At 37.6% G+C, this 27,244-nt stretch overlaps 1 protein-coding gene across 1 annotated transcript; it reads right to left on the bottom strand.

Annotated features, from left to right (window-relative positions):
* Nucleotides 1–298: 298 nt before the first annotated feature.
* LOC134754690 (probable pseudouridine-5'-phosphatase) lies at nucleotides 299–26,702 on the bottom strand. Its single transcript, XM_063691025.1, has 4 exons — nucleotides 26,342–26,702; nucleotides 18,208–18,426; nucleotides 17,708–17,940; nucleotides 299–5,282 (listed from the first exon to the last, which is right to left on the bottom strand). The coding sequence occupies exons 1-4, from the start codon at nucleotides 26,451–26,453 to the stop codon at nucleotides 5,106–5,108; spliced, it is 741 nt and encodes a 246-aa protein (XP_063547095.1). The 5' UTR covers nucleotides 26,454–26,702; the 3' UTR covers nucleotides 299–5,105.
* Nucleotides 26,703–27,244: the final 542 nt, after the last annotated feature.

Raw genomic sequence — 27,244 nt, 5'->3', positions numbered from 1 at the left:
TGAAACACTCGCTACGCTCAGGATTCTATTTTAGAACCACTCGCTTCGCTCGTGGTTCAACTATAGAATCCTTTCGCTTGCTCGTGTATCAATTCCACACTCGCGGGTAAAATACAACTTTGCACCCTTGTATAACAAATAACTATTGCTACCATGTGACACATACTGCTTTTCACATCACCTATGAGGAAATTACATACATATATTAGGTTTCAAAACATTATTATTTTAAGCAAAGATCGATACGGACAAAGTGCCAAAAATATGTATACACGACCTTAGTATAGGTAGGTACATACTTCTGGCACTTTGTCCGTATGGATATTTTCAGACGTGACTGTACTGACAAATTAAAAGTACTTACAGCTCATAATTATGTACCTAATATCTTTTCAAAAACAGCAGCAAACACCTAAAATGATACAATGAAAATCAAGTGCATTATTTTTGTAGATTTTTCTGGTAACAAATTAGCTCTTAAGTACCCTTTTGAACCAAATCCACTATGAAAGAACACTATGAAGACTGATATCACTTATATTTATTATTATAAAGTTATTGATTTAAACTAAGTATTTACAAATTTATACACAATACAGAACCGCATAATTATGCTTTGTGAAATATTTGTACAAAACTTTTTAAATTGCATAGACAAGTATGGTTGCGTTTAAGGAGACCTAAAATGTCAAAATAAAAATTAAATTATTAAACTAATGTTTTTTACGTTTCTTTGTAAATATTACGCTAATTAATTAATTTACTTAATTTAAATATGCTATTAATTAATTTAAAATACGCTATATATATATATTTATTTATTACATTTATATTTATATGCTATGCTATGTTATTTATATTTCTTTATTGTTTACAATTACAACAAAATATTATTTAAGTTAGAAAATTGTATGCACGTAATCGATTTTAAAGAAATTGTAATCGATTATATGCATACTAATTTCATATGTCTTTGTGTCAATATTTCATACTGGCAACAAAATGTCCTTGAACAGAAAAGTGCCACTTTGATCCCTCCTAACAGGGAAGAAAAGTTCCCTTTTCGAATAGGTGATGTGAAAAATATTTTGGCCAGTACCTACATAATGATACGTTGTTCAGATTAAAATTGAAGTTCGGACTCAGATTGCACCAGCATTATTGTAGCGCGACATTACTGCCAAAATTGTTTTTGTTTTTGACATTTGCAGCAGCAATGCAGTCGGCAGTGATGTCGCGCTGCAAAACAGCAGCAGTAATGCTCGTGCAGCCGGAATCCAAACGTCACATTTATTTACATCGTGCCTTCTAAAGAAAAAATTTAACGACTAGGGTACTTACCTCATTGTCGATCGTAAGGAGTAAGGACGACCGACAATGAAGTACTCTAGCCTAGTCGTTAAACTTCAAGCGTGGTGTCAAGTAATGGGTTGGATCTTAAAATGAGTCGCCTTGTTTGAGGATAACTGACTGAACTGACGCTGTGGGGGGCTTTTTTAAGCCGCCGGAAACAAGTTTATATTTTTTTGATTTTATTGAATACTAGCTGTAGCCCGCGACTTCGTACGTGTGGATTTGTATGTTGGTGGTTATATGTATATTTTACATGAGCATAGAACATTATGCAGCAAAAGATATCAGTAGGGACGGTTAATCATTTGTTAATAATTATACAACGCATGAAATTTGTCTTTCACAAAGTACGAAGTTTCAAGCCCCAAACTGAAAAAAATTGTTCTTGATATAATCCCGCTCAACACTTACTTTCAAGTCCACTATATAAATTTTTTTTTTACACCCGATGCAAACTTTATTAATACAAATTTTTCAAACACGGTGCAATCAGTTTTTGTCTATTTAAATATAATGCCCTTTTACCAAGTTTCATGTTCCTAGCTTAAACGAAAACTTGTACTACATATAAACTTACATCCCCTTTTTAACCCCCTTTTGGGTTGAATTATTAAGAACGTTGAAATAACTTTTTTTTGTAATATTATACAATGCGTTTCTAAGAAGTTTCGAAGCATTTGTAATGGATTCAAACTTTCAACCCCTTTTTAACCCTTTTAGGGGATGAATATTTAAAAAACGCTTAAATTACTTTTCTTGTATTCTAATAATATGCCTTTATACAAAGACTGAAGTCCTGTACTCAAAAAAAGGTTTGATCTCCATACAAACTTTCAACCTCTTTTTTACCACCTTGGGGGATGAATTTTCAAAAATGCTGAAATAAGTTTTCTTCCCTTTTTATTAAATATCTTTCTACGAAGTTTCAAGTAGCTTAAAATAAAATTAGGACCCCTACAAATTTTCAACCCCTTTTTAACCACCTTAGGGGATGAATTTTCAAAAAACGCTGAAATTAGTTTTCTTGTTTTTTAATAATATATATTTTACCCAAGGTTCGAATTCATAGCTTAAAATAAAACTTGAACCCCATACAAACTTTGGACCCTCATTTCATCCCCTAGGGGATGAATTTTGTAAAACCCCTTCTTAGTGGATACTGACGTCATAAAAACTACCTATTGTGAAAAATTCAGCTCTCTAGGTCCAACGGTTTGGGCTGGGCGTTGATTTAAGTGAGTCAGTCAGCCAGTCAGGACTTTTACGTTTATACACGGTGTTTCATGACCCACTGAAAACCTAAAAACAGTTTGTTCAGAATCGATAGGAGAATCGATTCCGCTATATTTGAATGGGGGTAATATTTTTATATTTTTTTTATTATTTTTACATGCCAAGTCTACAAGTTTGTAATGCGACAATATCAATAACATTTGACACGTTATTTGTCAATGAGCAACACCCTTAACTGACCATTGGTAAACCTTATCTCGTTGCAGTAAGGTATGCAAATGGTCAGTTAACAGTGTTTACGATGGTAAATATAGAGTTGATAATGCCAGTCACATAATATTTCAGTTCATATTTTATGGTAAATCTAGCTGTTGCCCGCGACTTCGTACGCGTGGATTTGTATGTTGGTGGTTAAATATTCTACATGAGCATATAACTATATGCAGCAAGAGATAGCAGTAGGGACGGTTAATCATTTGTTAATAATTATACAACGCATGAAATTTGTCTTTCACAAACTACGAAGTCTCAAGACCCTAACTGAAAAAAATTGTTCCCGATATAATCCCTCTCGACCCCCTTAGAAGATTTACAAGCCCTATTTAAAAAATATTCGCTCCCGAAACTATTGATACAAACTTTTCAAAAACGGTGTAAGTAATCAGTTTTCGTCTATTTTAATTTAATGCCCTTTTTACCAAGTTTCAAGTTCCTAGCTTAAAAGAAAATTTGTACCACATATAAACTTACATCCCCTTTTTAACCCCTTTAGGGGTTGAATGTTTAAGAACGTTGAAATAACTTTTTTGGAATCTTATACAATGCCTTTCTAAGAAGTTTCAAAGCATTTGTAATAGATTCACTTTCAGCCCCTTTTTAACCCTTTTAGGGGATGAATATTTAAAAACGCTTGAATTACTTTTCTTGTATTCTAATAATATGCCTTTATACAAAGATTCAATTCCCGCACTAAAAAAAAAAATTGATCTCCATACAAACTTTCAACCCCATTTTTACCACATTGGGGGATGAATTTTAATAATGCTAAAATAAGTTTTTTTCTCTTCTAATTATATATCTTTCTATGAAGGTTTTTCTGTACCTAGCTTAAAATAAAATTAGGACCACGACAAAATTTCAACCCGTTTTTAACCACTTTAGGGGATGAATTTTTAAAAACGCTGAAATCACTTTTCTTGTATTCTAATAACATGCCTTTATGCAACGATTCAAGTCGCGCACTTAAAAAAATGTTTGACCTCCATACAACCTTTCTACCCCTTTTTCACCACCTTAAGGGATGAATTTTCAAATACGCTGAAATTAGCTTTCTTCTCTTTTAATGAAATACCTTTTTACGAAGTTTCAAACCCTTGCTTAAAATATAATTTGGACCCTATACAAACTTTTAACCCTTTTAAGGAATGAATTTTTAAAAACGCTGAAATTACTTTTCTTGTATTCTAACAATATGCCTTTATACCAAAGATAGATATAACTCCGTAATAGATGGATACAGTCTAAGGAAAAACGTGCCTCGAAAATCACGAAAATTTGATTCTCGATCAGATGGCGCCACTAGTTTTGGCCTACACTCGTATAGAGGGCGTTGACTGTTTCGTTTGTTATTTATAATTTTAACGCATACAAGTGAAAGAACATGGGTCAATATCATATAAAAATAATTAATGCAAATAAAAAAAACATTTATCCATAGATAAATACATTTTAACGTATTTTTATAAATCTTCATTCTTAGTTTTAAAGTATGTCGATAGATGGCAGTGAATTTAAAGTGGTTACAAAATTTACTATGACAGTACCGCTCTATCTTATTATATCCTCATTGTTTATACAAAGATTTAAGTCCCACACTCACAAAAATATTTGATCTCCATACAAATTTTCAACCCCTTTTTCACCAACTTGGGGGATGAATTTTTAAAAACGCTGAAATGAGTTCTCTTGTTTTTTTTATTATAACTAATAAACATTTATATTATAAAACCCAACCCCAAGACAAACTTTCATCCCCTTTTTAACCCCCTTAGGGGTTGAATTTGAAATAACTTCAATATTACTTTTTTTTATAATCGGCTATTATGCCTTTTTAGGAAGTTTCAAAGTATTTTTAATGGATTCAAACTTTCAACCCTTTTTGAACCCATTTAGGGGATGAATTTTTAAAAACGCTGAAATCGCTTTTCTTGTATTCTAATAATATGCCTTTACACGAAGTTTCAAGTCCCGCACTAAAAAAAAATTATGATCTCCATACAAACTTTCAACCCCTTTTTCACCACCTTAGAAAAACCACTTTTGAAAAACCCCTTCTTAGTGGATACTAACGTCATAAAAGCTACCTATTGTGAAAATTTCAGCTTTGATTTAAGGGCGTTGATTTAAGTGAGTCAGTCAGTCAGGACTTTTACGTTTATACCTATATATAGGTATATAGATTACGTGAAACAAAACGCACGTGCAACAAAGGACTGACACTGATGTAGGCATCTCATTCTTTACTGCATAGCTGGTAATCCAAATAGCTCTGGTTGAAATTTAGACAAAGTAGGAAGAACTATGGTGGCATGTTCAGTCAGTTTTCTATCTAAATGGGGGTCGGGCACCATAACCACTTGCATGCCAGCTGAAATTCCCGCTGTGACGCCGTGTGGAGAGTCCTCGAAGACCAAGCACTGAAATGATGCGGCAGGAGTTATTAAAGGAGCAGGATAAATTGATTATTATTAATTAATTGTATTTGTATAAACATTCCGAAAATTTACAAACAAAATGGATTTCAGTTTTGGGAAGCATATTAAAGTTTGAGAAAGTCTATGGAAGACTAAATTCTGAACAAAACAGAATTTATGTATTAAAAGGTTTCCATGCAAGGAGGACATATGGTATGTCTGTCTGTCAGCGGGCTTTATGCCTAGAACAGTAATAGGTATTATACAATAGTTATTATATAATAGTTATTATGTTAAAATTTCAACTAGAGTTAGACCAAGATAACTCTGCAACGTTTTTGATAGCATAACGCAGTGCTAGTGTTATTTTAAACGTCCAACTTCTTTGAAATTGTGACGTATAAATAACAATGGGGTTGGCAATTGTCAAAGGTTTGCAGAGATGGCGCCATCATAGCTTGCCCCTTTTTCTATGAGATTTGGCTTAAAGGGCTGGCATCCAGGGCATTAAAAAACAAAAATTTGACACAATTCTAGGGATTGACAGGGCAAGCTATGCTGGCGCCATCTGTTAAACACTTAGACCGGCCAACCACATTGCACTACGTGTGCTATCAAAATAGTTGCATACTTATCTTGGTCTAACACGATTTTCACTCTTTTTTTTTTAACTGAGACGTTACACTTCTATTATTTGGCCTGACGTTTCAAACGTGACATTACGTCCGTGGTCACAGGCAAATTGGCGAGGAATTGTATTCAACATCCAGCTGCGCGGGTTTTGCGAACTACCTTATCACATCATAGTCGACATCACGAGGAGACGACTGATCGACGGCAAGATCCTACTATACACAAACGCACAACTCTGTACTGCAAACATACCTACCGTGCGCAGCATAGACGTCCAACAGTCGTACCACAACATACTTGCCGACTACCCCTTTTTTTTTTTTTTTAACCCAGGGGAAATCCGTTAGGGATCCCACCCGGCCCGGGAGAGGCCGAGTGGGTATGTCCGACTCGCACGGACTAAAACCCCTGGGGTGTTCCGACGCTCGCTTTTGGGCGGGGTTACGGGAACAACTTTGCAGACCTCCGAGACAACTTGCCGACTACCCTGGTACAACTCGTCTTACCTCCATGAAGCTTAGCCCGAAACACAACGTCGAACATTTCATCGAAACAACCGGACCACTACTTCACTGCAGACCATGTCCGATTGCACCGCACCGCTACGAACTCGTGAAGAAAGAATTTGCCAACATGATGGAACAGGGCCTATGCAGACCAAGCAAAAGCCCTTGGGCATCACCTCTTCACGTCGTACCGAAGATAAATGGTGATTTACGTGTGTGTGGCGATTACCGACGGCTTAACGCAATCACTAAGCCCGACCGCTATCCAATCCCACGCATACGTGATTTTACCTACCAACTCGCCGGCAAACAAATATTCTCCACCTTGGACCTCAACCGCGCCTACCAACAGCTACCAATTGCAGAGCAAGACGTCGAAAAGAGCGCCATCATCTCCATTCGGCCTATTCGAATTTCCGAGAATGTGCCCCGGATTCAAAAACTGCGGACAGACGTTTCAACGCTTTATTCACGAAGTACTGCGCGACCTTGACTTCGTGTTCCCATTCGTCGACGACCTACTTGTCGCATCGGCCGACGAATCTACGCACGAGAAACATCTACGCTCCGCACTAAGCAGACTCGAAGACTACGGTATAACAATCAACCCGTCGAAATGCGTATTCGGACAGCCATCGGTCAAGTTGTAACCAGTATATTAAGCTATGGACTCTATGTAGGTTCTCTCAGTGTCGTGGGTCTCGACGCTGCTATCACAATACCCGTCTGGTAGTTTCCTAAGGTATCTCCTAGTAGATAAAATATATTAAGCTAAAGAAAGATTGGGCGCCAGCACACATGAAGCGTGCAAAAGAAGGAAGATTAATATGAGATGAAATAAACTATTGTTTGAGCTCAGTTACACATTTAATTACAATCCTTAAATAAATGGATGACGGGCAGTGGGCCTGATACAGAATTTACATACTTATGGTAATTATGCTAGGGTGAACTATACTACAATTAGACGTTAAACGTGACAAAGTCTATGAAGTTCAGTTTCTACGCTTAACACTTCGCACTTGAAATCAAATCTAAGAGGCCACTATTATATTTTCCTTCATTCCTTGCTAGGTTAATTAAGTATTGTAGCGGGAGTGCGTGCGGGGAGAGAAGGGAAACCGGAGTGTCGAAATGAATAGCCTTATATTCAGCGTAGTACAATGATGACGAATATGACGCGTTCCTCAACCGGCAAGGAGCAAGAGGGCCGGAGCGGAAGCACGTTGGTCAAAGACGAATACTAACTATAGCGCGTAGTTCCACGAGGGAAGCAGAGGGCTATAGGTAGCAATAGTCAGTACCTAAGATTCGATACAAAACAAATTTCAGGCGGCGGACCTAACCAAATCGAGAAAAATCTTAACACCGCGATCTACGAATCCGATCGCGTTTTGCCGGCGACATCTAGCGGCGCTTTTGGGAACTAAAACAGTGTCGCCGCTCATCGTTGTAGGTCGCTAGTAGGTCCCCATCGGAGGGTTGCTTCTGCTACTCCCTGCTGGATGGCGTTAGTAGTAGTGGTTAGGGCGTTATTCGTCTTGCTTATGTTGTTTGTTTATGTTTTCCATTACAGTATTAAAAAAAAATCACTAAGAGAAATTAGAGTTGACCACACCTGAGACACGTGTTGCTACAGAGGCAGCAGAACTGTGGCCACGTGCCATCCCAGTGGCGCGCAGCAGACGGCAGGAGTCGCGACGATACTCAGCGAGACCGTCGTTGCGTATCCAGCCAGCCGTTCTATTAGTACGCCACAGCCGCGATGAACAGCACGGAGTCACAAGGACGACACCGCAAGAGCAGGCTGCGCCAGCACGTTCCAGAAGACAAAGCCAGGTGTGCAGAGGCACAAGGAAGGATGCCATGGGGAAGGAAGGAAGGAAGCAAGCACCGGCTTTTAAGCTACGAACAAAATTACACATTGAAACACATGTTGGCAAAGTGCATGGCCATGTGCACCTCGATTTCATTTTCCCACGAAAACAGACCAGACAATGATTAAAACTCCTACAATACTCTACTACTCATGAGAAAACTATTAAATTTGACCCATGGTCATTATTGCCACGTATGCACAAAGACAAAGAAAGATCTACACTTTTCCATATTAAATTACAAATCCTTACCCGGACTTTTGATGAAATTGTTGGTGTCAGCCACGTTGTACCTATAACAAAGAAACCAACAATTAATACAAATCAGCACTTTAGTAATTGTGCTTTCACGATGACAAATATCAAGAAACTTACCTCGCTACGGGTTATAAGCTGTAATGCTTAATGTGTTTGCATTTTAGGGCTGCTTGCCCGAAGAGATGTGACCTGCAAAATCTTTCCCGTTACGTCTTACATCGCCATTCGATTCCAAGTGATCGAGCATTGTCAACCTTTTCACGTCCTCCCGTACTAAGTTGCCACAGAGTACAAAAAAAAACTCACACTCAGTCATCGAAATTATAGCAGTCAAACCAATCTGTCAGTCAGTAACCACCAGGAAAATTACATTCATCTCTTTTTTTCGGGCGCTAGTACTAGTGTAAGACAAAGACGGCATGACTCTCTCTGTCTACGTTTGAAATGTGACAGTCGAGTCAAGTGATAGTGTGGCGAAACATCTGAAAACACGCCTTGCAGTAAATGTTGCCAGGTTTTATCCAAAAGGTATTGCCCGAGCTCGACAGATGGCGTTAGGAGTATTGAAACGAGATTGATTCCTATATAAGCCAAAACTCAAGTTACGATTTTACAACCGTAACATTACCACCTAACTTAGATAAAAAAAATGTTTTTACTGACTTTTTTTTTAATACCTTGCTACCTATTTCCGCTATGCTATGAGGCATATGCAGCACCAATAATGAAGTTTAATATGTTTATACCTAACATGCAAGAAACTATAGGCTATGTGAGTTTGGGAGCGATGAAGATTGGTGATGCAGCGAGCACAGGATACCTGAGCGGGGTGCACGTCCAACCTTTGCCTACTCCTCAAGCACTAAAAGCTAAGAATAAACTATCGTAACACCAGAGCGTGGTGTACGGATAGGAAGAAAACAAAATTTTCGATCCTTGTCGACTCCAAGAAGACGTTTAGCAGAATTAACACGAACTCCCCATGGACGGATTATTAGTGAGAGAGAATCCAATGCATGAAAGTAAATAAACCGCGACTTAGCAGTCAAATTCATTCCTAATTAAAGAAACTACAAAATTTTATTTTTATTTTGTCAAGACCAGTGATACATTTTACCCCCTTCTCCCCTTTTGTACCATATGTGCAGAAATGCACCGAAGACTTCCGTCCCCTTCCAGAGATACAAAGAGAAGCATCCAAAGTAACTATTTTAAATCACGCGAGTATATGTCCCTCAGGATTTTGTGCCAACAGAAGTGGAAGCAATTTCCCCATACACCGTCCATAGAGAGAGAGAACAGTGTACAACAAGCAGAACGTACGTACACAGAGATTCAAATCCTAATTAAAATTCAGTCATACGAGAAAGTTCGTTTTCAAAAAGAGATGGGCACTAATTACCCCAGTCTCCCCTTTTCCAGTGTCAATGTGTGTAAGAACACACCATGAAATAAATTTCCACAATAAAGAACACAAGAAAAAAATAAAACTTCGTCTGAATAAGTTTTTATGTGAAATGGAACGCACCCAGTCCTACGCTCAGAATAATGACTAAAGCAAAGAAGCCGGGCACAAATAAAAGCTTGGTAAAAGATATCGTATTCACAACACGTTATTACTTTTTGTCTATGAGTGAGTGAGACAACAATCCGCAAGTTCTTTCGTTTTTTTCAGTATTGTCATAAGATGAACTGAGGGAAATGTCAAATGGTCCTATGTGGTTCTATAATATAATCCAGCCAAATAAAATATAAGTTCGTTATTTCACAGGTAGGTGTCAACTGTAACAACTTGACATAGTCGTATTATTTTAGTTGAAATATTTCGGGATGTTTCAGCGGTCATCTTGGTTTATTTTAATTATATTCTTGTTATTCCTGAAAGATTGTTGGAAAACGTGTTGAGTTTTTATTTGTAATGGTTTGAAGTTCCCTTTGTGATAATGTCTTGTGTGATCGAGGGCTGTAAATCGCATACAGGAAGAAAAGAAAATACGCACGAACCGATAACCTTTAATCGGTGAGTTTTGTTCAATTTTGAAGAAATTAATTTATAGGACCTGACCCTAAACATAGAAATCGATATATTGTTTATGTAATTATTACTTGCATTCAAGTCTATATAGATTTTTGCATAAATTTTCAAACTTTTCTGCTAAGTATGAAAGGTTATATTTTTGGCATAGTGATGTATCGACCTCAGATCAATAACCTATCGACATTTACAGCTTTCTTATAGTTTGGCCCAGGACTGTCTCATTTTAATTGATGAGTACAGTCAAGGGCATAAATATATATACATTCCCAAAGTCTCAAAAATATGTGTACGCTCAGACAATAAAATCGTGTTCACATATTTTTAAGCCATTTGTCTGGATCGATATTTTTGCCTTCGACTGTACCTATAGTTTTCTTTGTTCTTACTTACTGACAGATTGTGTTTGCCAGACTATAGTTTAATACTAAAAACCGGTCAAGTGCGGGTCGGACGCGCGCACCAAGGGGACCGTACTTTTTAGTATTTGTTGTTATAGCGGCAACACAAATACATCATCTGTGAAAATTTCAACTGTCTAGCTATCACGGTTCATGAGATACAGCCTGGTGACAGACAGACGGACAGCGAAGTATTAGTAATAGGGTCCCGTCTTTACCCTTTGGGTACGGAACCCTAATAAAAAAGACATTAATGATCATTGATGAATGTTCCTTTTATTAATATTGTTGGTCACAAAACTCAAATTTTTATTTCAGATTTCCAAAGGACGAGGAATAGGGGATATTACTGCAATGTTCTGCCACCAGAGTGCAGCACTAGCTTTTTTAGTGCACCGTATCGTAACTTATTCATACTGTACCTTTAACAGGTTTTTGACAAGTTTTCAGGGGACCTACCGGAAAACTCGAATCCGAAATTTCGTTATCTAGCTGCCTCTTTATCGCTCGAATACGCAAGAGTGACAGAGATGTTAGATAACGAAAGTTCGATTTTCTTGTTTCGCGATAGACCCTCGGATTGTGATAGTGGCGCCACCTACGCCCTAATATTCCCTATTATTAAATAAAAAATATATAATACACGAACGTTTTTTTTTTTTTCATTTCCTATTTGGTACAGTCAGCTGCAGAGAAAAGGTACCCCACGTCCATACTAATTTACAGAACTTTGTATGCAGGGGGGGTGCCTTTTCTCTGCAGCTGACTGTACATGACTAGAAACTATACTGAGTCTTTTAGCATTAGAAAAAAGGGTAAACCATTTCCACGTGTCTTTTTATTGACAAGTTTTTTTATAAATATAGCAATATTTTACTTATGAAAGCAAAAGTATGTAAATGATCGTATATTATATTTGTTGTGACTTATTTTCAGTGTTTTTCGATAAAACGACACGTTAAGTTCGCTCTCCTTCTTTCTAATGATAAAAAAACGAGAGGTATAGTTAGACGGTTCTGAGTGGTAGACTGCAAATGAGATAAAAGCTATATTAGGTACATGCATTAATCCTCATATCAGGCGGCTCTTTGATTCTAAGGATTGCATAATTTTTATACTTTTTAATGATTTTTAGAATATGAAAATTATAAAAAGTATAAAAGTTATGCAATCCTTGTATTCCACGCATTTCATTTCATTTCAACGAGCCGCCTGCTACAGATTTCTTGAAATTGCCGCGTTTTTTCAGGTTCAACTTTCATTATATGATTATTCTTTTACACGGCACATAAACTTATGCATAATTTATCGATATAAAAAGTCGACACAGGTACATCCCTAGCAAATTATGAAACTTATGACACCGTACGTAAATGAGAAATAACAAGCATATATGCATCTCTTTTCGGCACATTATCTAATTCGTAAGGAAGTAAAGTACGGGTATACATATTTGCGAAGCATTTTTGCCCGACTTCTATGCTTTAGTCATTATTCTGAGGTCCTACGTAGGAGCTTCCCATTCCAAAAGGTCATAAGCGCTAAATGTCATCGAAAATGGAGGTTGTATTGTATCAGAGCATGTTATTCAAAATTTCGATCCAGATGGGCTCGAAACTCCATTCAATGCTCAGAGGAACATGGATTAAGACATCACCGCACTTTAAACCAAAATTTTCACTGCACTAAGCACTTTTTATCATCACTTCATTAATGAGCACTAGACCGACCTTAAAATCCAGAGAACCAGCTGATGTCTTGAACACCAGAGGACAAAACATAGCCAAGCCTCCTCGACAACGAAAGCTCGACGTCAAGAAGCAACAGTTTCATTGCCTGAAATGTACCATAGAAGAATCCAGTGAAATCCAGCATAACAAAGATACTTTATTAGGTTATGGTGAATTAAAAGTCAAGTCCGAGATATGTATTGTTAAACAGTGGGCACTATGCCAAACTATTTGTGTATGTAATCCTAACAATTAAAGTAACCAAATAACTTGCTTTGTTGTTTTATTATCAACCATGTTTATCAAACATTTAGATAGCAAAGTTATCAAGTAATAGACCTAAGCTAAAAGTGTTTAAAGTAATTAGTATTTACAAGAGTAGGTATGCGTACTTTGCAGAGAGGCAAAAGTACAGCGTTCATTTTAGAACAGAGAAAATACCTAGGCAATATTCCTTTGTTGAACATTGCATCAAACAAAAGAGAAGTTTCAGAAGAGAGTATATAGGTAGTATACACCTATTTGTTGATGTATTAGTAACCTATGTAAGAGAATTAAAACTATGATTTGTGTGCTGGCTAACTAAAAAAACATCCTAAAACTATAAGACTTAACAAAGTGAGACAAAATAATACCTATAAGCTAAGAATAGGTATTGTCTATATGATTAAGCAGACTATGTTCCCGTTTAGAACACAGAGAGAAATAGAGTGACATTTTGCTTTATTAACATCACTTCTAGTAAGAAAGAAAATTAAGTTTCTTAAACCTAACTATAGTAGTTGCAAATTAATACTACCAAGAAAGAATGAGTAAGGCGGCATTAAGTTAGTAGCTAAACTGTGGAATGAACTGTCGCCTGCGGTATTTCCGGACCGATATGACCTTCAAACCTTCAAGAAAAGAGCGTACTCCCATCTTAAAGGCCGGCAACGCACTTACAACCCCTCTGGTGTTGCGGGTGTCCATGGGCGGCGGTAATCGCTTACCATCAGGTGATCCGTCTGCTCGTTTGCCTCCTATTTCATAAAAAAAAAAAGTTACTTTTAAAAATTAAGTTTCCTAAATGCAAGTATGAAGTGTTTAGAGAAATGAGAATAGGTACCAGCTGTCGGCTTAGTACAGAGTTCTCATGGTAGAATTTTAGAAAGTAGCTTCACTTTCAGTGAGTATCAGTAATAATAATAGAGTGCTTTGGCCTTAAATTGCAAGACCTATAAAAGCAATTATGAATAAATATAAGAATATTTAGAATGAGACAGAGCGAACTAACTTTGACCTTCAAGTAGCGAGTAGACCTGAACAAATTGAACCAGAGATAGCGGCGGTAAAACGATGCCAAGTAGGACCACGAACAACATCTGTGCAGACCTGAAATCGACCAGCGACCAACAAGTTTGAGGAAAAAGGGAATAGATTAATTTTAGTGCAGTCGCTTGGTGCCTTTTGAGAAAAAATAATGTTTTAAATTATAGTGGTCTCTTTTACATTCATTTACATAGAAAAATGAGTTCATCTTGAACCAACAGTAAGTATTTATAAGTAAGACTATTTTACAGTATACAGAGTAAGTAATTAATTTAAATAAAATTAAGTACAGAGTAGTCAAAATTCTAGAGAATACAGATTCTTGTTTTCAGTAAAAGTAATAATACAGCTTTTTATATATTATGTTAGACAAGTAGAAGGTCAAAGTATCTACCTAGGCTACGAAGTCAGCAAAGACGGCATACGACCACCTACCGAGAAAGTGCAAGCAATCATCGACTATCCTAAGCCGAAAAACATCGACGAGCTACGACGATTTCTCGGAATACTGAATTTTTACCGCGAAAACATTAAAAACGCCGCACAAATTCAAGCACCACTGCAAATACCTACACAATGCGAAGAAGCGCGACAAAACTGAAATCAACTGGGACAACGAAGCCGACGAAGCATTCAACGCGTGCAAAGTGAGCATACAAAACGCCGCTTTGCTCGCGCACCCCTCCCACCACGCCCCGCTAGCAATATTCAGCGATGCGAGCGACAAGGCCGCGGGAGCCTCACTTAATCAATTTGTCGACAACGCCTGGCAACCACTTGGATACTTTTCGAAGAAATTCTCCGACGCCCAGACTCGCTACAGTACCTTCGATCGAGAACTACTCGCAATATACCTAAGTACGAAACATTTCCGAAAAATGTTCGAAGGAAGAGAACTTATGATTTTCACCGATCACAAGCCGCTCACCTACGCATTTACGAAGACTAGTACAAAACAACGAATCACCGCGCCGCACCCGTCAGCTGTTGTATATAAGCGAGTTTACAACATCCATACGACACACAAGGCAGAGGACAGGGCGGAGATCTTCGCCGAATGCCTGGGCAAGCAATTCCGGCCCAACCCAGTCAGAAACGAGGAACACCAACACGAAGTCGAGCAACACCTAGAGATACTTCGAGCAACCGCTCGGGACAGAGGAAGATCCGGTCTTCCTCACACCCGGCCAAGTGCAGCGAACTCTCCGTCGCTGCAAACCAAGGAAAGCCCCGGGCCCCGACTCGATCCCGAACGCGGCGCTGAGTCACCTGTCACTGCGCTCCATAGTGGCAGTGACTCGCCTGTTTAACGGGATCATGCGCTCGGGACACTACCCGACAGCCTGGAAACTTGGTCGGGTGATCATGCTACCCAAACCAGGCAAGGACAGAGGAAGGTGTAACGCAATAACAGATGCTCTCATTAAAATTGTATTAGGTAAATTTGAGATTTGCTTTCCGTTTAAAAAACAACCAAATGTGTGCCCCATGAACAACTGGGTCGACGAAGAAGTTCTGAATTTAAAACACCTGGTATACGACATGTTACATTTAAAACGAGCTTTCCCAGCTGACTCAGGTGTTGACAAATTTGCTAAAGAGTTGACCTTGAAATACAACCTCCTATTAAAAAATAAGCGAACCCAGTTTTATTCCGACCAGATTCGTAACGACCCCAATAAGACAAAACGAATGTGGAAGGTCGTAAATGCAGAGTTAGGACGTAAGACCCGTGATCGTGTTGACTATACCGACCGCATAAGAAACACAGATGGTAAACGTTTCTCGTCAAAACAGGACTTAGTTAACGCACTTAACCTGGAGTTTATAACTGCGGCAAGCAAGTGCGGCGCCCCCGCGGCCAGATTCAGATTATTTATTTGCGTAAAGTCTATGTACATGCATGTTTAGCTGTTACAGTAATCATTTACAATTAGGTGGGGTGACGTCTTTGTATGAAAAAATTGTCAAAAACGTTATTTTTGTGTTATTTAAAATATCCGTTTATTCGAATATTTTGAGTTTTATTATTCGAATATTTTCGAATATTATTTTTGGCGGATATTCGAATATTATTCATATCCGAATATTCGGATTGCAAACCCTATCGCCGACACCGAGCAAGATATACCTACAACCATAGAGTAAATTATACTAGAGCGGTACTGTCATAGTAAATTTTGTAACCCCAGTAAATTCACTGCCATCTGTCGACACACTTTAAAACTAAAAATAAATATTTATAAAAATACGATAAAATGTATTTAACTATGGATAAATGATTTTTTTATTTGCATTAATTATTTTTATATGATTTTGACCCATGTTCTTTCACTGGTATGCGTTAAAATTATAAATAACAAACGAAACAGTCAACGCCCTCTATACGAGCGTAGGCCAAAACTAGTGGCGCCATCTGATCGAGAATCAAATTTTCGTGATTTTCGAGGCACGTTTTTTCCTTAGACTGTATCTATCTATTACGGAGTTATATCTATCTTTGCTACAACTACGAGTTCAACGATAGCAACGAATATACCCACAGCCACAACTACGAGTATACCTACAGCTACAACATCGACGCAACCGACCGTTTCACCGAGTTTACCGACAACACAAGACACCAAAAACGACAACAACAACAGAAAAAAGGCATCCTGAAACGAAGAAAACACAACCATGACCGCTCAAATACCTACAAGCACAACCCGCCGAGGCCGCACCATTCGCCTGCCGGTACGCTTCGCTTGAGGAGGAACCCTGTGGGAACACACTACATAAATAGAAGATATACATCGATTGACACCGCACCGTGTGCTGAAGCTGAGAAACAGTGACACTGTTCTAATAATAATAAGAACAGTGCGATTGACATACTCCGAGGTTAAGCAGAGAAACATGAAGTTGCTCTGACAAGAGTAGTTTAGTTTGCCACTGAAAAGGGCAGTTTTTATATTGCCCTGAGAAGGACAGTTGAACATCAGGAACCAGGAGCCTGCAGCATCTTCATCGGACTCGTCGTGTCTAGATTCCAAGCAGCGAGCGCGAAGTGGCGGAGCGAGGCACGGCGCACCGACGAGACGATGTTAACTTCACAGCGGCCGGCGAGCGAAAGGGCTCGCGCCGGCGGGCCACTCAGTTTTATTGATGCGCCGCAGCACGCGCCGGCGCACCTCCCCCGTGCGCCCCGCGCGGGGTTATCTCTTATGTCTCACTCTTTTATGTAAATACGTCTCTTTCATTCTTTCCTCAATTTTTGTATATAAACCGTGCATTTGTAAATAAATTTCATTCAATTCTTGTACATAGACAAGTGTTTTACTTCAAACAAAGCCTTCTGAACCTACATAGCCAGTACCTTCGCTATAAATCCATTAAAAAAAAAACAAAAAATTTACAATTCTAGGGATTGACAGCGCAAACTATGATGGTGCCATCTGCTAAATACTTCGACCGGCCAATCCCATTCCTCACCAGTCTGCCTTGACGACGGACGTGTCACGCTCGAAACGTCACGACAGTACGTAGTTTTTCTTTTCCTTTTTTGGGTGTTTTTGGTCCCAATCCCAACATTTAATATTTTCTTCCGTTTTTTTTTTAATTTTATTAATTGAACCATACAACATTTATTTTTAATTTTTAAACGTTAGGTAACATGACTGTAATTAATGTATGATTACCTGGGATGGGTGTGGTTTATCAGGAAATCGCGCAGCAGCAACTAGAAATATGTCCGGATTTGGCTTTCCAAATTTTACTTCTGGGTCACTACTTCCCATGACCATATGGTTAAATACCTTGAACAACTCTTTATGCGCAGCTACCTTAGTAACCACAGATCTTTCACTAGAGGAAGTTGCTAATGCAAATGGAACTTTACTCTTGTGCAGATGCCTTATTATTATTTCTGCCCCTGAAACAGTCCAAAAAATTACCGTTATCATTTCAAACCCCCGACAAACTAAATGAGTGCCATCTAGCACATGTTTGAGAGCTACAATGCCACAGACAATTGGGGGTTAAAAACAGTGGCACTGTGTGAACTAATCTAGCCGTGGGCAAAGTCGAATCTGAGTTGGCTCCTGTGGGGTCTCCTCAAGTGCGAGGCAGTGCTACACCAACTGATTAATATGATTCAAGTGTCTATCTTTGAAATTAGCATTAAAAACAAGTAACATACCATCTAACAGAGGAGTGCCAGCAAGCATTCTATCACCTAGTTCCAGCAATTGATTTCTAAATTCTTTTGCAGATACTGGAAGATTTAATTCCTTGCACAGAATCTCAGACAAACGTTGCTCAGTTCCTCCTAAAACCTTCATCATAAGTTCATCCGTGTATTCATGTCCATATGCTGCACACAGCTGAGTGACCATTTTCTTGTAGACAAGTTCTGTATCTGGAAAACAAATCATAATACCTATTAGTTTTCTCGTCATAATAACACAAGACTACGAAAATACACATCACAGAAACAATTTCATATTACCAAAGATAGATATAACTCCGTAATAGATGGTTACAATCTAAGGAAAAAACGTGCCTCGAAAATCAAGAAAATTTGATTCTCGTTCAGAGGGCGCTACTAGTTTTGGCCTACAGTCGTATAGATGGCGTTGACGGTTTCGTTTGTTATTTAACAATTTTAACGCATATCAGTGAAAGAACATGGGTCAAAATCATAAAAATAATTAATGCAAATAAAAAAAATCATTTATCTATATTTAAATACATTCTATCGTATTTTTATAAATCTTCATTTTTAGTTTTAAAGTGTGTCGACAGATGGCAGTGAATTTACTGGGGTTACAAAATTTACTATGACAGTACCGCTCTAGTATAAGTTACTCTATGATATTACAAAGGAATCTGGTGCCCGAAAATAGTTATTTGTGCAACAAGAGAAGAAAGTTGGTTTTCTTGCGTGTTTATTTTGAGCCCCGAGAAAGCGAAAGATTCTAAGGCAGAATCTTGAGCGTAGCGAGGGACTCAAAAACACGAGATATAAAATAACTTTGCTCTCGTGTTGCACACACAATTTTTCACCTCAGTAGTGAGAACATATTAAAGGTTAAAATGTATTTCGAATTACACAGAATAAACAGAAAAAAAAGTAATATAATGTGTACACCATACCATACCATACGATACGATACGATACCAAACCATACCACACCACACCATACCATACCATACCACACCACACCATACCATACCATACCACACCATACCATACCATACCACACCATACCATACCATACCATACCAAACCATACCATACCACACCACACCACACCATACCATATCATACCATACCACACCACACCATACACCACACCATACCACACCATACCACACCACACCATACCATACCATACCACACCACACCATACCATACCATACCATACCAAACCATACCATACCATTTTTTTTTTTAATAAAAGTATGAAGTGGCAGTTCATGGCCTTCACTAAATTAAAAAGCTACTTTGTTTCACTCCCTGGAGTGAGGAAAGTAGCACTTTCCTCACTCCAGGGAGTGACGAAAGTAGGCTTGTTCGAGCTGCTGAGGTGAAAAAGATATTTATTTCAATTTCTAATTTACTAGCTTCTGCCCACGACTTTGCCTGCATGGGATGATGATGATGATGATTGATAAAAACTATCCTATGTCCCTTGGGCCTTAAAGGGAGATATCCATACCAAATTTCATTGAAATAGGTTCAGCGCACCATAGCTGGGAAGCTATGATATTTAGCTTGTAGTCATACTTGTTATGAACAAAATGCTGCACTTCATGATAAAAGCAAGCCGCTTTGCACAGTGATAGTAGGGACCAAACTAAGCGATTTGACCCGCAGCAGCGGCAGTTTCACCCCTTAGGAACAGAGATGGCGCCACTTATTTAAAAATATTTCAAAAAATTCTACAAACTAAACCAATGAACCGATTTAAATATTTAATATCTCAAATGAAAGCTCATTATATACATTACATTTAAAAAAATATATAAAAAATATATACTGAATACTTTTGACAAAAAACGGCATCTTAAGTTTTTTTTTTCTCGATTGATAGTTTTTACTTGATTTCTCAAAAAAATGTATGATACATGAATAGTTTAATGCATGTATATATTACTAAATAAAATAACAAGTATTATAAAAAAAACCCGACACCGATACCTCTCATACTTCACGAAATATGAATGTTTGACTGTAAGTATAAATTTCTTTAAAATATATTTCAAATAATTCTACAAGCTAAACTACTTGACCGATTTCAATGTTTAATATCTAAAATAAAAGCTCATTATATACATTACTTATAAAAACATACTCAAAAAACATATACTGAATACTTTTGGCAAAAAACGGCATCTTAAGTTTTTTTCTTACTCGATTGATAGTTCTTACTTGATTTCTTAAAAAAAAAATTATGGAACATGAATAGTTTAATACATGTATATATTACTGAATAAATAACAAGTATTATAAAAAAACCCGACACCGATACCTTTTATTCTTCAAGAAATATTTAAGTAATTTAAGTTCAATTATGCACGCTCTTACAAATAAATTTATTTAAAAGAAATCTTCAACCGCAGTAAGCGCACTGATTTTAATATGAAATGTGTCATATGAAAAGAAATCACCCAATTTAGTTTAATAAATAAAAAATAAATAAATAAAACCTGAATAAAGTTTTTTCCTGGTGCTGAATTACAAAAAAAAATATAACAAAATAGAAATTATTTTTATTTAAAGTGACTACATTAGAAAACAAAAAACTTAAATGTCCTCTTCGGGTTCACCGGTAGATGTAGAACTGAAAAAGAAAAGTCGTTTTGAAGGACTCGTACCATTCCAATACTACAAAATCACCGATCATACATGAACTGGTTGCTGTAGATTACTGTTGAATTATTTTTGTGCCTAGCTGATTACCATTAAACCTATAGTTTTGTGCCAAACCTATAATCAGTGGTCAGTAACTCAGCATGCAAAATATAACCCTGGATTGAAAATTACATTAACTTAATTTTAATTTGTACAGCCACCTTTGCATGATTTACACTGGGCTGTGCATGGTAAGCTGACGCGACGACAGTCGACACCCACAACGCATAGTTTCGCAGCCAGATTGGGAGCCACAATGGTCCAAGAGGCTTAATTGCGACCAAATCGCTGTAACTGCAGACAATTCTGCAGTGCAACTCTCTTTTTCCTTAGTCCATCCCTAAGAAGATTTACATGGTATGGAAACTTCTGGTCCCAGAGGAGCGTTTCCCCATATATGGCCCGCTTGGTAAGCTGTTCGAAGTGCATGTTTATAGAGAGCAGCTGATGTAGGTGGCAGGCTTGTAACAAGCTTGTTTTTGGAAATTGTAACTATAGCAAAACAATAACACAAATCTAGGGTTACTTTATACTAAAACTAAAATATGTAGGTACACACCTAACAACTGACAAAATCAAAAACTTACAAGTTGACGTACTCCTAATTTCCCGTCTTTTTATAGTGGCCAGAGAAAGGCAGCTTGATCTGAACGAATTCTTCCAGTACGAAAACCAAATTTGTCCACGTTCGTTGTCAGTCAATGGAGGGCTTCGTTCAGGGAACAAATCTCTCGGCCAATTTCAAAGCAGATGATTTGGCCGAGAAATTGGAACCTGCCTACCCTGCCACCTACATCATGCACTTCGAGCAGCTTACCAAGCGGGCCATATATGGGGAAACGCTCTGAAACCAGAAGTTTCCATACCATGTCCATCTTCTAGGGGATGGTGATTTTGTAGTATTGAAATGGTACGAGTGCTTCAAAACGACTTTTCTTTTTCAGTTCTACATCTACCGAAGAGGACATTTAAGTTTTTTGTTTACAAATGTAGTCACTTTAAATAAAAATAATCTCTATTTTGTTATTTTTTTGTAATTCAGCACCAGAAAAAAACTTAATTCAGTTTTAATTTTTTTTTTTTTTTTTTTTTTTTATCCTATCTGGCTTTTACTCCCCGCAATTTTGCACGGGGTGAATTTGCCAATGTCGGTTTTTGACTTTCACACGTGAGGAGAATGTTCGGTAGTCTGGGAGGTTGTGGTTGGGAAGACCTAAAAACGAATAATTGTTATGAACATCACAGACAAACACATGACGAATACAAAAATTAGTAGAAAAAAAGCGGGAAGTGGGTGACAGAACGTTAATAGTGCCAACATGAAGGAAGTGGAAGAGAAGAAAACGATATATAAAATAAATATGAAGTATAGAATAAAACATAAATAATTAGACGCATTAGATTATAAAAGATAAGACGCTATTTAGAGTTTAATGTTGTTCGTTTGTAAATATTTAATGAGTATAGAAGTAAGCCTAGTATCCATGTGACAAAGCAGTGAGCTAAAGCATATAGGTCGTGGAACATTTTCGGGTAATACATCGTACAGTGAATAACTACACCCTGAACAAGCAAAGAAGATGTGGTCCAAGTTACCCTCATCCAACCCGCATTCACACAATGAGTTCGCACGGACACCAATCATAGCCAGAAATAACGGAGTACATACTTTACCTAAGCGTAAACGACAAATGGTCGATATTACCCATTTCGGAGAAGTACGAAAACGATAGAACCACGGTTTTCGAGTAATTCGAGGTTGTACACAGCCATAATGTTTACCTGTCTGTATTCTAGAGGTATCCCATTGCTTCTGCCATGTATTAAACATATTGGATAGCGCACAACTCAATAGGTCAGTACCGTAAATTTCCTGCTTCATTGATCCGATGTCAATCGCTCGTTTTGCCCACATATCAGCCATCTCATTGCCGTTAATACCACAGTGGCTTGGAACCCACCCGAGAACAATATGTAGGCCCCTTGATTCACACCTACGTAGCAAAGCTTTGATTTCGAGAATCAATGGAAATTTTGCTTTGAATTTGAATTGGTTGCCTACAATAGCCTGCAGGCAACTCCTACTATCAGAGATGATAATGGTGTTTTTAATATTGTGGGTCTCTGCATATTTGACAGCCTCAAGAATAGCAACTGCCTCGCCTGTGAAAATGGATGCTTGAGGAGGACATTTAAATGGGAGGGCAATATTGTACCGAGGAATCCACACCGCTGCTCCCACACATTTTGTAGGATCCACCTTTGAAGCGTCAGTAAAAACCGGTAAGTAATCTTGCCATTTATCTAAAAATTTATTGAACTTGTTGTTTGCTCCTGGATCATTTTTGAAAATTCCTATATCTAATAGAACTTTAGGTGAATATATTAAGGTCTCAAATGCCACCTCAAATAAAGGGTTAGCGCCGGATTTATATAGACTGGGGTTAATATTAGACAGTTTTGAAAAAGACATTATTATTCTTGGAAAGGCTTTATATGTCCAATATCGGTTTTCAGTGACCTCCAGTGCCAGTGCCCGCAAGCGTGGAAGCAACAAGTGGTTGTTGTAAGAGCTGGCTTTGATCAAGAACCTGTCGGCAAGATATTGTCTGCGGAGAGACAAAGGAGGTTCAACAGCTTCTACCTGCATGCCATTTTTGGGAGAAGGAAGCATAGCACCCAGTATGATCCTTAAACATTTTGCCTGTATGAGGTCTAATTTATCTAGGCCATCCTTATTGCAAGGTTCCATTAGAAATGACCCATAGTCTATATGGCTGCGTATGATGGCATTGTATAGTAGCTTCTGGCAATAAGGGTGAGAGCCCCACCAAACACCTGATAATGCTCGCAGAATATTAATATTTTTTTCACATTTACTCAGTACATATTTGTGATGTGAGGAGGCCGACATTTTGTGGTCTAAAATAACACCTAGAAATTTTACTGACTCTTTACTTGGTATCATGACACCACCATAACGGACATCTGCAGGAGGCATGATCCTTCTGCGACTGAAAGTCACTAAACAACTTTTTGTTGGCGATAGGGTAAGACCATGTTCATCAAGCCAATCTTTGAGGTAACCCAGCGCTGTATTCAGACTAGCAGTGGCTTTGTCCATTGAGTTTGCTGAGGTGTATAAGACCAGATCATCAGCATACTGCAAGACATTACAGAAGGAAAGGACAGATTGTTCCAAGTCGTAGGTGTAGATACTGTAAAGCAGGGGGCTGAGTACAGATCCTTGCGGGAGACCTCGCCACAAAGTCCGAGGCGGGTAATAGGAATTACCATTTCTAATTTTAATTGACCTACCCATGAATAAGTTGGTGACAATATGTACAATCTTCGCGGGAATGCTCAGATGAAGCATTTTTGCCCTGAGCACCGGAAGAAGGACATTGTCGTAGGCCGCAGAGATATCTAGGAAACATCCCAGAAGATATTCGTTTTTCGAAAAGCTTAGTCGGATATCAGTTGCTAAAATGTTTAAACTGTCCATTGTACTACGGCCCTTTCGGAAGCCAAACTGCGTGTCAGCTAGAATACCTTTGTTTTCCACAAACCATTCGAGTCTGTTTTTAACCAGATGTTCCAGTATCTTTCCCATTGTCGCGGACAGGGCAATCGGGCGATATGAGCTAGCCTCGTCTGGGTGTTTACAAATGTAGTCACTTTAAATAAAAATAATCTCTATTTTGTTATTTTTTTTGTAATTCAGCACCAGGAAAAAACTTAATTCAGTTTTAATTTATTTATTTTTTATTTATTAAAATAAATTGGGTGATTTCTTTTCATATGACACATTTCATATTAAAATCAGTGCACTTACTGCAGTTGAAGATTTCTTTTAAATAAATTTATTTGTAAGAGCGTGCATAATTGAACTTAAATATTTCGTGAAGAATAAAAGGTATCGGTGTCGGGTTTTTTTTATAATACTTGTTATTTATTCAGTAATATATACATGTATTAAACTATTCATGTTCCATAATTTTTTTTTTAAGAAATCAAGTAAAAACTATCAATTGAGTAAGAAAAAAAACTTAAGATGCCGTTTTTTGCCAAAAGTATTCAGTATATGTTTTTTGAGTATTTTTTTATAAATAATGTAATTTTAGATATTAAACATTGAAATCGGTCAAATAGTTTCTTGTGAAATTTTTTGAAATATATTTTAAAGAAATTTACACTCACATTCAAACCTTCATATTTCGTGAAGTATGAGAGGTATCGGTGTCGAGTTTTTTGTATAATACTTGTTGTTTATTCAGTAATATGCACATGTATTAAACTATTCATGTTCCATACATTTTTTTAAAGAAATCAAGTAAAAACTATTAATCGAGTAGAAAAAAAAACTTAAGATGCCGTTTTTTGTCAAAAGTATTCAGTATATATTTTTTGAGTATTTTTTTAAAAGTAACTTATATAATAAGCTTTCATTTGAGATAATAAACATTTAAATCGGTTCATTGATTTAGCTTGTAGAATTTTTTGAAATATTTTTTAAATAAGTGGCGCCATATCTGTTCCTAAGGGGTGAAACTTGCGCTGCTGCGGGTCAAATCACTCAGTTTGGTCCCTTCTATCACTGTGCAAAGCGGCTTGCTTTTATAATGAAGTGCAGCATCCGGGCAAAAAATGGCCATAACAAGTATGACTATAATGAGAAGATTGGTGACGTGGCCGAAAGGGCACTTTAAAGTGCCACAGTTGCTAGTCTTAAGTCCTTGTGCAAATCAGTGTTTCTCCTGCACCAAGCACCTGTAGGCTCTACAGCTGGCGGGGAGATGCCTGGGTGAAGGCAACCGAGGCATATGAGAAAACTGTGCAGGTACACACTTTGTAGGTAGATGTGCAGCTTACTATGAACCGACAACTTGCTCTTCTTATTTAGAAGGCAGTGAAGTCGGCATACATAATAAGCTGCACGATCGCTTACTGTCTTAATATGTCGATGGAAGTTTACCGTTTATCTAGAACTATCCCGAGGTAAATGGCCTCATCTCTCCATGGAATGGGACGATCAAAGAGGGTGATGTTGGGAATGGATGATATTAATGAATGATACAATAATGTAGTACGTGAGAATATGACCCCTACACTTCTACTCTCCACAATTTGCACAAAGAGCGTCAGTAGCAGACTGCAGGAGTAGAGCAACCCGACCAATACAGGAGCAACCCGAACAATACAGGAATTAATTCTGGTAAAGGCTTTATTACATCTATCCTTCTCAAAGTCACTATCTAAAGGAGGCCAGAAGTACCTAACACAAGGTTGGATTACCGGACAAAGCTTTCCTTTTCACGAAATATCAGAATTTTGTTAAGGCCGAACGAAACTTACCTCACGAGGCTATTTTGTTGATATAATAATGGGCTCATAATATAAAAACCAAACGACTTACCTAAGAGTAGACCATCCATATCAAAAATGCAATGCGTAACACTTCGAAACTTATTAGTTGACAAAAATCGTCTTCCGAGCGTTTTCAAGACAATTTTAGTACAAAAATACATTGTGGATTTTACTTTCAATCAATGGTTATGTAAACTTAGAATAAAAGTAAGTTTCTTCTCGATATTTGATTATTATATTTAATTCTTAGGAAAATAATGTACCAATAATAAATATATTTACAATTTAAACTAAACTAAAATTGGCTCATTTTCCATGTAAGACTATTAAAATAAAACTCGAACACCAGACCTAGGTATTTTCCCTAATTAACTTTACTCCCCATCTTAAAATAGTTCCTTGAACCTACTGAACGGCAGTAACGGCACCAGTGTTGCCAACTAGGAATTTGAAAAAATGCCAGAAATATGCTAAATAATTTTGAAATGTGCTAAAAAAGATGCTAAAATATTATAGGTAACAATAAACCGGCCATTATGACATATGACATGACATCATGAATCTAGTATAACTGGATTGGTCATGAGGAGTGGGGGAAAATGACCGAACGGGATAGTCTTATGTATCTTTCAGTAGGAGTAGCAGAGAAAGCGCTGTTATTGTTTGTCCTTGTCATAGTTTCACTTTTCCACCGCTGCCACAACCGAGGTTGTGGCAAACAAATAAGTACGTGACATGTCATGTTTGTTCGTTGCTTGTTTAATTATCGTTGTTTTGTATGAAATTGTGCTTTCTCTTATGAAATATAGTGATGGTTAGCGTTTTGAATGCTTGAACTTTGATAAAATACTGGTGAATTGTTCTGTAATCGGCTGTAATAGCCGCTCTGAGCAAAAATATGAGATCATAACCTTTCACACGTAAGTACGGTATTTTACACCTTCCTCTTAAC

Source organism: Cydia strobilella, chromosome Z (assembly GCF_947568885.1).
Source record: "Cydia strobilella chromosome Z, ilCydStro3.1, whole genome shotgun sequence".
In the NCBI taxonomy this organism is placed as follows: Eukaryota; Metazoa; Arthropoda; class Insecta; order Lepidoptera; family Tortricidae; genus Cydia; species Cydia strobilella.
The sequence above is the reverse complement of the archived record's forward strand: the minus strand, read 5'-3'. Positions and strand labels throughout refer to the sequence as shown.